Below are 11,405 nucleotides of genomic sequence, written 5' to 3'. Positions count from 1 at the left end.
GGTGAACAGATACACATAGTGGTGTACTCGATTTATATTCCATCTATCCAACTCATCCAACTACACTGATCTGTGCCCAGCACAGTTTCCATTCCATTCCATTCAGTACGATATATACGTATATCGACCTGACATCATCTAAAAGGCAATCAGTCGAATTAATCTGTATTGGGAAATAAATCATTGGATTTAAACACAGCAGGCTTTATATGGATATGTGTTTTATTAGCACTTTTAATGATGAAGACTCACGTAACATTTCTATTTTACATAATTTGATTGTTCATGTCTGTTGAGTGTGGCTCGCAGATGATGTCATGTAAAGGTGACTGTTGCCAAGGGTTGCAAACACGTCTCTCCAAAGAGCACAAGTTGTCCTGTAAACAGTGACTCAAGACGTTACACTCAATTCAGTCTGCTTGTGATGTCATCGCCACACTTCGGGTTCATAATTATACACTTATTACTTATATAGTGTTGGACCACACTGAGTCTCACCAAAAGTTAAATCCAACATTAATCCATTACATCTCATAGATCAGAACATCAAGACAATATGAAAGGTATATAAATTCACTTTAATATCTACATGCAGATTAAATTTTGTTTCAATTTTTTTCCCTCCGAATGACTGTGTGCATGCAATTTGTAGTGTGGCGTGAGGCCACACTTTTGATGATCAAAAAAATGTAAATGGCTACTATGTTAATTTTTAAAACAAGCCCAAGTTATTATATACAGTTTTTTTTAGCTTTTGCCTCAATGTTAAAGCAATGGGAGCCAAAGGCACTATTTCCCAGTATGACGTTTGCTTTAACTTCTTTAATACTTAGCGTAGAGAAGTGAACGAGGTATCAAATTCAAGTTCAAGTCCTGTAGATGAGAATTAATCACAGACTTGATTTAATTCAACCTGTTAATTCATTCATTGTTGATTCAACCTGAAGTGTTGGTTGCACTTGATTCAAAAAATGCATGTGAATGCATGTGTCCTTAATGTTGGTTATTTTTTTGCTTATAGCCATAATTAATTTACACCTGTTTCCATTATTTATTTCACAGTCAAATTGGTTGAATGTTTGGCTAAAAAGTTACTGAATCGTTTCGGATCGTAATGTTCTAAATGAACCAATATTGTCCTTGAATCATATCGGCAACCATGAATCGTGATACAAATCGAATCGTTACACCCTAAAAATATAAATAATTGCTATTTTTATATTATTCCCATCAATCGTGTAGTAATTAAAACTAAAAGTGACTGGGTGACATTTATAATCATGACTATCTGTAGAGTGTCGAGCTAAATTCCCAGCAGCAAAAAAAATGGAGGAATATGTGTGAATATAATTATTAACCAGAGGAAGGGCTCCTTCTCCTGCATTCAAATGATCACTCTCTCCTTCATTGTACGCTCTTGTATGTACACATAATTCATAATACGCTTTATAGTGTGTTCTTTTCACCCCTTTCACCAAGGGCATGGACACATGTCCTCTTCTTCTGCCGCAACTTGCTCTCTTCCTGTCCCCTTTCACTCACCGTGTCTCTCTCATCTTTGGAAGAGATAACAGTGTGCTTTCATCTTCCTCCTCCCTGAAGAGAAGACTGCCCAGCAGAGCCAGAGTAGCCGAGTCAGCATTTTGGTCCGCCTATGATGTCACAGACCCCCCAACGCACACACATATACTGTACATACACAGATATACACTGGGGTGTTAAAAATTGTGCCCTGCAAGAAGATGTAAGAATGGGGAAATCGGTGCACTCCGGCAGACCCAGAGTGCAAAGTCTTAGATTGAGACTTGTGATTGTTTACCTCAGTTTGGATGTGATAGGAGAAGAGTAGGAGGAGCTGGGCACAGGTAAAAGAAAAAGAAAAGAAAGATATTTGGGAGTGGGAATAAAGTGCCTGTGGGGGCAAAGGGAGGGTCATTTCAGGGGGTGGGGGGGCTTGAATGTGTTAATACACAGGAAGACTGCATCAAACCAATGCACTGCCTGCTCGAAGCTTGAGCAGCTGAGAGGAGTGCGTCAGCAGTACATTCACGTTCCCACTGAAGGACAAAGGGAGGGGGGCAGAGCAAGCGTCTTAGTTGCCTGCAACACACATGGGGGAGGGGGAGGAGGGAAAAAAAGAGAGAGATTGGAGCATAAACAAGAAGAGAAGACTGGGATTAGGATGCTGCTGCTGCCGCCCGTTTATGTGTGACGGTGGGCTGCCTGTTTGAGCGCCTGCATGCCGCCTCCTCCTCCTCCTCTCCATCTCCCTCCCATATTCTCTCCTTTGCGCACTCTATCTTCCCCTTGCTCTTGATCTGTCACTAGTTCTCTCTCTCTCTCTCTCTCCCTCTCTCTCTCTGTGTTCTAGTCAGGCTACTGCAGCACTCCACCAGCCAGCCAGCCAGCCGCACACATGGCCAACTGACACAACTTACTACCTCAGCCAGCCCTGGTGGAGAAAAACTATCAAGTAAGCACGAAGAAGAGCACCGTGGGACACGACCTAAAAGGAGGACCAGCGAGCCTCAATCCCTGTTTATGGACAATGGAGCTGACTTTGTCACACATCCATTCTCTCTCTCTTTTTTGCTCTTGAGGACAAGCACGCTCCCTCTCTCACACTTCCGCGAAGCTCCAGCAGTGCAGCGCATCCCTTATTCTACAACCGACCCCCCCCCCACCCCCACCCTCTACCCCCACCACCACCACCACCACCATCTCTCCCACCACCATCACCGCCCCCCTCCCTCAGGAGGAATAGACGGATTACTGCTAACTGTGCACACGGCAGCCTGCAGCTGCTCTGACCGGGGCCAGCCCCGACGCTGGGAGGAAGCAAGACGAGCTCAGAGGAAGAGGAGAAGAGGAAGAGAGAGGGGGCTTGATTGTGCCTGGAGTTCTTTAGCCTTTTTTCTGTCTCTCAGTCTCTGTCACAACAGGGCTAATCACCAGCCGAGCAGTCCTTGGCAAAGTCACACTGAGGGAGGTCTCGCCACCAAAAAAGGCTACCAGCATGTATCAGGAGACAGTTGGACCAGTATTTTTGGGGGCAGTTTTCTTCTAACAAGGTGAAGTACATCATGGATTAGTTTTACCTTTGAGAGACTTTGGACTGGTAGGGTTAGCCAGGGCAGAAGAGATTTAAGCACCTGGTAAGCCTCACTGGCCTTACCTGCGTCCTGTGAGTGCTCAGTCCTTCCTACCAGGAGCCATTTTGTACCGTCAGCCAATCAAGGGCCACTATCACTTGCAAGAAAACTAATTCATGCCACTGTGACCCATAGATGGACTTCATAAATCAATGAGACGATTTTCAAACTAATGAGGTAAGTCGACATTGTTCTTATTGACGCTGTTTTCCTACTTCATCTCTTGTCTTAATCTCTCCTTTACTTGCCCCTCTCTCTCTTATTCCCGCTTCTGGCGCATTTTATTTTGATGCAGCATCTTCCTGCACTGTCGATGGAACTCGGGAGCCTTAAGTTGCTCCAGCCAGGCTAGGGTGATCCGTCCTCTGGTGTGTGCCGTCTCCCCCCACCATGCAGAATAATGTGCCCTCCACATCATGAGTCCTTTGGGCCAGGTTAGTGTGCAGCCTACCTGGAACACAGCCCTGCTTGCCGTGCTCTCCCTTATGGTACCTGCCCTCAGTATGTGCCAGTCCAGCAGCCCAGCACTGGGTTCGGCCAACCCACAGAACTGTCCGGGTGTGTGCTCCTGCACCAACCAGCTCAGCAAGGTGGTCTGCACTCGACGAGGCCTGGTCCGGGTGCCTCCCAACATCCCAGCCAACACCAGGTATCTTAACCTGATGGAAAACAGCATAGAGACCATACAGGCTGACACTTTCAGACACCTGCATCACTTGGAGGTACTGCAGTTGGGCAGGAATGTTATCAGGCAGATTGAAGTGGGGGCCTTCAACGGCTTGACCAGCCTCAACACCTTGGAGCTGTTTGACAACAGGCTGACGGTGATACCCAGTGGAGCTTTTGAATACCTGTCAAAGCTAAGAGAATTGTGGTTGAGGAACAATCCCATCGAGAGCATCCCGTCGTATGCCTTCAATCGCGTCCCCTCGCTAATGAGGCTTGATCTCGGAGAGCTCAGAAAGTTGGAGTACATCTCCGACGGGGCGTTCGAAGGCCTTCAAAACCTCAAGTACCTCAACTTGGGGATGTGCAACCTGAGGGAGTTCCCCAATCTTTCACCACTTATGGGACTGGAGGAGCTTGAAATATCAGAGAATGTTTTCCCTGAACTGAGACCCGCGGCCTTCCACGGGCTCAAAAATTTGCGCAAACTATGGATTATGAACTCCGCCATCACCATAATTGAGAGGAATGCGTTTGATGACATCACAGCTTTGGTGGAGTTGAACTTGGCTCACAACAATCTGTCATCGCTCCCCCATAACCTCTTCACACCACTGCAGTACTTAGTGGAGCTACATCTGCATCACAACCCTTGGAAATGTGACTGTGATGTAGTATGGCTGTCTTGGTGGCTCAGAGAGTATATTCCCACTAATTCCACCTGCTGTGGACGCTGCCACACCCCGAGCCACATGAGGGGACGGTACCTGGTGGAAGTAGACCAGACGACGTTTCAGTGCTCAGCACCATTCATCTTGGACGCGCCAAGAGATCTGAACATCTCAGCAGCAAGGGTGGCGGAACTGAAGTGTCGTACTGCAGCTATGAGCTCTGTTAGATGGCTTCTCCCAAGTGGGACCGTGCTGACACATGGATCGGTTCACCCGCGGATTTCCGTCCTTAACGACGGAACATTAAACTTCTCCAATGTTCTACCGTCAGACACGGGCGTCTATACTTGCATGGTGAGCAACATGGCGGGAAATTCCAACGCCTCGGCCTACTTAAATGTCAGCAATGCCGAACTCAACACATCAAATCTCTCCTATTTTACCACGGTAACAGTGGAGGTTCTCGAGCCAACAGTTGAAGAAACCCCAAAACCCAAGCCTACTGTTCCGGCCTCGCCTTCAGTCTTTAAGCCTGTCTTCATCTCCACGCCTACTGTGCTGTTCCAAAGCACACAAACGCCAAGGCAGGTGTCTATACCTACTGCCAGAATCCCCAGTGGGCCTGCTGCAAGCCTGGATGAGGTCATGAAAACCACCAAAATCATCATTGGCTGTTTTGTGGCTGTGACCTTGTTAGCAGCGGCCATGTTGATAGCTTTCTATAAGTTGCGCAAGCGGCATCAACAGAGGAGCACAGTGGCCGCAGCCAGGACCATAGAGATCATACAGATGGAGGAGGAGGTTCCTCCGGGTCCACCCACTTCTGGATCTAGCGGCTCGGAGGAGACGGGATTGGTATTACCGACGCTAGTGGAACACAACAGCAACACCTTTAAGCCTGGCTATGTGTCTCGCCAAGGGGCCTACGGAGCCCACTGGACCCAGAACAACACTCTTCATCGTTCAACCAGACAGCATCACAGCCACATCAGCACCATAGCGGATCCTTATATCATTAAGACTACTCATGGAAAAGAGAAGGTCCAAGAGACCCAAATCTGAATCATGTTCCACACGGATTTATCACTGACTCTCCCTCACCTCTTGTCCATGTCGTAGAATGCACAAAGAAAAAAAATAAAACGGTTTTTTGTACAGAAGTGCAAATAAGAGACACTTCTTGTTTCTTGTACATGCCTATACATAATATATCACTTAAAAAAATACAAATATATATCTATATATGAGATGACCAGGCAGTGGTAAGACATGCAGATTTTATTAGAAAAGAAAAACATTTGAAACTATTTTCTATGACGGGAAACCTCTGTTGAAGGATGGCTTTAGTGTTTGAGGGTGGTTAATGAAGAGACATATAGTTTGTTTTGGACCATATTTAGGATGCAGTAAAATATGGATCTTTATATCCAGCCCCACATTGAAAGCTCCATTTTTTTACTGTGCCAAATGTGATATGCAATAAAATGGTATTATCCCACAAAGGAAAATGCAAAAAGAGGCAAAAGCAAAATGAATAGATCTCAAATTTTGACTAAGCATAGCAGTGTGATGGCACAGATTGAATGTGTGCTGTTGGGATGCTTTTCAACTGCAGTGCATCGCTGCAGCTAAGGTTCACCCTGTGTTTGCATCGCTGCAGCTAAGGTTCACCCTGTGTTTGCTGATGGCACACTTTGACAGTTGTTTTATCGCAACATTTTAATTATATGTACTTATGGCACATCAAATGAACATGCAGACTAATAGCAGTTGTTGCAGATACTGTACTTTGTTCTGTCATTGGTTGCATTTTTGTGTTGTTTCTTCCCCCCTTTAGGTTTTGCTTCTTAATGGCTTGTGTAGTGTTTAGGGCTAATTTAGTAATGCATTACAGCAGTTGCCTGACTTGTCTCTGCAAGGGCTCATTCTGATGCTAATTTTTCAGCGGAACTGACATGTGGTGCAGTGATACAGGGCTTTGCGGACCATTCTGCTTTTTTGGGGAAGGAAAAAGGATTGAAGTTAAACACAATGAATGTCTGTCTGATACCCGGGGCTTTTCCATGGACTCATTGACTTTGTTTTACCAGTTTATTTTAAAGGAACCCTATTTTTATGGAGAGACAAAAAAAGAGGCTATGAAAAATAAAACCTTCTCATTTGTATTTCTTCAAACAGAAACACTTTCATCTGATGTCTTTTGTGTGTAATTTGTTGAAGAGTAAATAGCGGGGACAGGATTGTAAATCTAGCCCTAGACCCCCCCATCTTACACTCTCCTATGCATTTACTCGGTGTCTGCATGAATGGGTCTTTAAGTAACTGGTGTACAATGCTGCATTATACCCCACAGTGGGGCTCTATGCAGGTCAGATAGGCTGTTGGTCTTTGATGCCTCCACTTAGTTTTTCTTAAAAACATTCATCTTTTTTCAGTGACTGAGCAGTTAAAAAATACATATATCCCACAGTTGTGCAGTTTGTGGGTTTCTTTTCCTTACATCTGCAGGTTCTAGTGTATACTGTAGCATAGACAGTTGAACACCATCACACAACACTTCATTTAGATGACAAACACGGTAACTCAAAGACATATGACCTTGATATGGTGTGCCATCTATACTGGTATACAAGCACTGGCCAAACATTGTGTAATGCTGCAGACATTTGTCAGATGCTATTCAAACCCTGCAGCTAGATAACCATTTAGAAAATGTTGCCGACACACACACGCACACACACAAAATTCATCCTGCTGAGGCTATTTGCAGAAATTAAAGTCCGACCCCTGTGATAATTATAGAGCATGTTGAGTTGGCAGGAACAGCAAGGCTCCACTCTACAGCTCCAGGCAGTGTGTTCTTTTGCTGATCACAAAGGGTTAGCCATTGTCAAAATTATTTCTACTTTATGAAAAGCTACACCTATATTTTGGTCCTTGATGGTACTCCTAAGTAACTTTTTTTTTCAAAGACGGAAAGCTTATTTTTGAATTTAGATATTTCTTAGTTACTATGTTTGGGTGTAAATTTAATTTAATGTGTATTTTTTTAATTAAGTAAAACTTTATATGGAAATCAACAAATCGGTTTTGGACAATGTTAATGTTATGTTAATTTTATTTGTATTATTTAGGCTAATGTTTATTTGTAGAATTCATTAATTTTTAAAAGTTACAGTACGGGCTTGTACTACATATTGTAAATTAATTGTACACTAAATAATAATGACATATTTGAATAGAACTATGTTTTAAGGTTGCAGGATACGTTTTAATAAAATTCATAAGATAAGGCCAGTCAGAAGTACATTAATTTTTTACTAAATACAATCCATTTATTTTGTAAAATATATATTTTGACATAATTTATATGTGGGTTTGTTTTCAAGTTATACAAATACAAATATTTTGACAATTTTATAACGCTATGTTTTACAATTAAGGCGTATATTTAATGTAAAAGTATATAATTCAATAAAATTAGGTATTCAAACAAAACATCTTGTCAATCTTACTTTTTTATCCATTACCCATGAATCCATTAAAAATTAGGTCATTTCAAGTAATCCAAAAAATGGTAAATTGGTAAGTTCTGTACTAATTAATTTGCATTCATTTTGTAGAAAATGCTACTAAATTATCAAGGGGACCAGGCACTATTAATAGGACTGAATAACAGTAGATATACATCTGGTTCAGCAAAACAGGGACAGTAATTATGTAACAGTCAGGCGTACAGATTGAATGGGAGCAGGTTATGTCAGGATGAAACATGGCTGGCTAGTTAAGCGCACCAGGCAGGGTGTGTGTACAGGTGGACCGACAAGGAGATGGAGCGGCGATGTGTTTGTAGATGGATGTTTCAAACACTTAAACCACAAAAACCTACACTCGCTGTAACTCCTATCAGGTAATTGAACATCACACATTTACCTGAAATAGTTAATACCAAGGGTATTAATAAAAGAGTACTGTTGCATGACAACAGTTATTTAAAATTTGGTAATTTTGATCATTTAAGAAATGTTCCAAACTGTGAATGAAGCAGGTGTGGTCTGATCTGATACGTGACTGGAGATACGTAGTGGTATACATTATGTTTTTATATTGACTGTTTTAACTTTTGGCCTTCTGCTGCTATTCAAACTGTATCTACGCAACTGTCTTAGGCTTTAACATGTAGACTTGAAAATTAGACTTAGTAGTACTTGTACAATTTGTATTGTTTTTTGTTGATTAATAGTAATGTTATTATATTACACTGTGATATTCAGGACAAATTCCATTGTAAAAACCATATGGTGAGATCATTATGTTGGTGCTATGCCTTTTCTGGATATGACTTTCTTCAGCCCTTTCACTGATTAATATGGTTACAATTAAGGGGAACAAAGCATAACTTATGTTTTCCTTTACCAGTGTATACATATAACTGTTTAGTGCACAGCCATAGATGCAGTGAAAAGATGTGTTAGCCTAAACTATCCAAACTAATAATTGTGCACATTTGCAACAGTAAGAAACTTTTCTTGAAACCACGAGAAGTAGTATCTGTCCCAAGCTATGTTTTCCCCCAATATTAGTAGTAGTAGGAAAAAATGTTTTCCCGACTTTAACCCGTATTTCACACTGTCATAATCAATAGGTGCCGCAGTCACTGAAAAACGTCTAATTGTCATGATAATGACCCACCTGGAACACTGGCAACTGTGTTTTCTTTCCCCAGGGTATAACCATGGCACTGTCAGCTATTGGTTTCACAGATGCTTCTGCCGTTGTCAAGGGTTAAGAGGTAGAACATCGGAGTGCAAGTTTCTAGTAACATCAAAAAGGGTTATTGTCAATCCTTTCTCTCAGGTGGATGCGTTGATATGTCTTGCAGATGAGTCGGTCATGATTTATATATGGTAGTACAGCAACCATCTTCTGCTCCATTGCTCTGTCTCTTACTTCTGTTACAAACTGTCAAAAATGTCCTTCAATATATCCAGCAAAAATGTCTAAATTCTTATTACTGAACCATCATTGGCCCGCTTGTCAACTGTTCATGGAGTCGGTGAGCAGTCTACATGTCGACCATATTAGCATCGCTGAGGTGTGTGAGTGGGTGTGTCGTATCACAGTGCTGAGAGAGTAAATATTACTTATATTTTTAGGACTGAATTAGAATTTTGATGTGAAAGAATTTTGAATTTCACTCAAATTCATTAATAGTAAAATAGTATTTATTTTGTTTAGATCTACATATATTCTCGAAAAAATATAACTAATATATTACTTTATTCCTTTTTTTTTTTTTTTATTTAAGTGTGGCTCCATTAATACAAAGCATATTACGAAGACTGAACTGAAAGAGCAACGACCGGCTATTTATTTTAATCTGTGGCTATAAAAAGATGTAGTTATTGTTCGATTTACTGAAGAGAAAAACACACTCAATGAGACATATTAAGATTATTATCATTGTAATCGGTGTTTTGGTATTGTAAAGGCACTTACTAGAGCACCCATAATGAAAATTGGTCATCATTAGACCCATAGTTAGAACACTATAGCATAATACAATTAGGTTTAAAAACCTATTTATCTCTCCTTGAGGCAACTGTTACAAATGACGACAGTTTTCAGCAGCCTGTCAGAAGCCTACACTATCCATAGTAGAAAGGCACAGCAGAGATAAAAAGAATTAAGTGCCACTACATGCAGTCGCTTGTCTCCGCAGCTCAATGGGATCTGGTGGGAGGGGGAAGCAAACAGGCGAGATGACATGCTGTGGCTAACATGGTTTGAGCTAAAAGATTTGCTGCAAAAGTGAGTCCTTGAGCCTGAAGATCTATATCTGTTAATGAAGTCTCAAGCAGCAGCAGTACCAGGCAACACAGTAAGTCTGCCCAAGTTTCCCTGGTGACTAGGGTTTCCAATTCCCTGACAAATAAATAAGGGACTCCTTGTTGGCAGGGAAATACGGGACAAAGGGGATCCCTTTTTAGCTCAATGCGGAACACAGACTTTTGCTTCCAAATGCGGGATGATTCCATTTTTCAAGAGATAGTTGGCAACCCTACTGTTGACTCATGTTTTTTCTGCAGACACAGAGACATTTGGAAAAATGATTCATGCTCGTACTATTAAGAAATAGTCTAGACTTAAATTCTAAGCTCATTTTATTTTCATTGCTAGGGTTAGGCTAACCCTTAACGTGCTGCCCAAGTGCAGTCTAACTTTAGTACGAGTCTCCAGTGTTATTCTCATGTGTGAGCTCTCTAGTCTTGATTTAAAAGGTCAGTCAAATTAATGACTAGGCCTCCACATTGTTAGCCTTTCACTCGTGCTATCCTGTCTAGTCTTGCCTTTGGTTTTATTAGTCTGACACAAACGTAATTTACTTCACTGTCTTGAAAGTGCGACCCATGAAATATCACAGTATCATAACTTCTGGAAACTGAAATTTACTTACTAAGCTGCAGTTATGAGCATATTTCTTATCAAACAGTACTTGAATGAAAGTTCTGATATTCACTGGTGTCTTTTTTCTATGGTGGATTGTAGGGTCATATCAATAGGTTCCACTGATAATCTAATGAACTAATCACATTACTAAATTGTTAGGATTTCATTAGGGTTGCAGGAATGCTGGAGCCTATCCCAGCTGTCTTCGGAGGGGGGGTGGGGTACACCCTGAACTGGCCACCAGCCAATCACAGGGCACATAAACAACCATTCACACTCACATTCATACCTATGGACAAGTTGGAGTCGCCAATTAACCTAGCATGTTCGGAATGTGGGAGGAAACCGGAGTATATGGAGAAAACCCACGCATGCACGGTGAGAACATGCAAACTCCACACAGATGCCCAAGCAGAGAATCAACCCTGATCCCCTGACTGTGTGGCTTCCATGCTAACCACTTGTC

The 11,405-nt window shown here is 42.0% G+C and overlaps 1 protein-coding gene across 3 annotated transcripts; it reads left to right on the top strand.

The window, feature by feature from the left end:
- Positions 1–2,194: 2,194 nt before the first annotated feature.
- Positions 2,195–6,962, top strand: lrrc4.2 (leucine rich repeat containing 4.2). 3 transcript variants are annotated; one of them, XR_009130208.1, is made up of 3 exons: positions 2,195–3,329; positions 3,448–6,122; positions 6,155–6,962. XR_009130208.1 is itself a non-coding variant. In XM_058076410.1 (3 exons), exon 3 carries the CDS (start codon positions 3,569–3,571, stop codon positions 5,549–5,551), a length of 1,983 nt encoding a protein of 660 aa, XP_057932393.1. In that variant the 5' UTR covers positions 2,195–3,071; positions 3,288–3,329; positions 3,448–3,568; the 3' UTR covers positions 5,552–6,962. The 3 variants fall into 3 exon arrangements, 2 of the variants coding, with proteins under 2 accessions (XP_057932393.1, XP_057932392.1); XM_058076410.1 differs by having other exon boundaries at positions 2,195–3,071; positions 3,288–3,329; positions 3,448–6,962; XM_058076409.1 differs by having other exon boundaries at positions 3,448–6,962.
- The last annotated feature ends 4,443 nt before the right edge of the window (positions 6,963–11,405 follow it).

Source organism: Doryrhamphus excisus, chromosome 6 (genome assembly GCF_030265055.1).
Source record: "Doryrhamphus excisus isolate RoL2022-K1 chromosome 6, RoL_Dexc_1.0, whole genome shotgun sequence".
NCBI lineage: Eukaryota > Metazoa > Chordata > Actinopteri > Syngnathiformes > Syngnathidae > Doryrhamphus > Doryrhamphus excisus.
The sequence above is the reverse complement of the archived record's forward strand: the minus strand, read 5'-3'. Positions and strand labels throughout refer to the sequence as shown.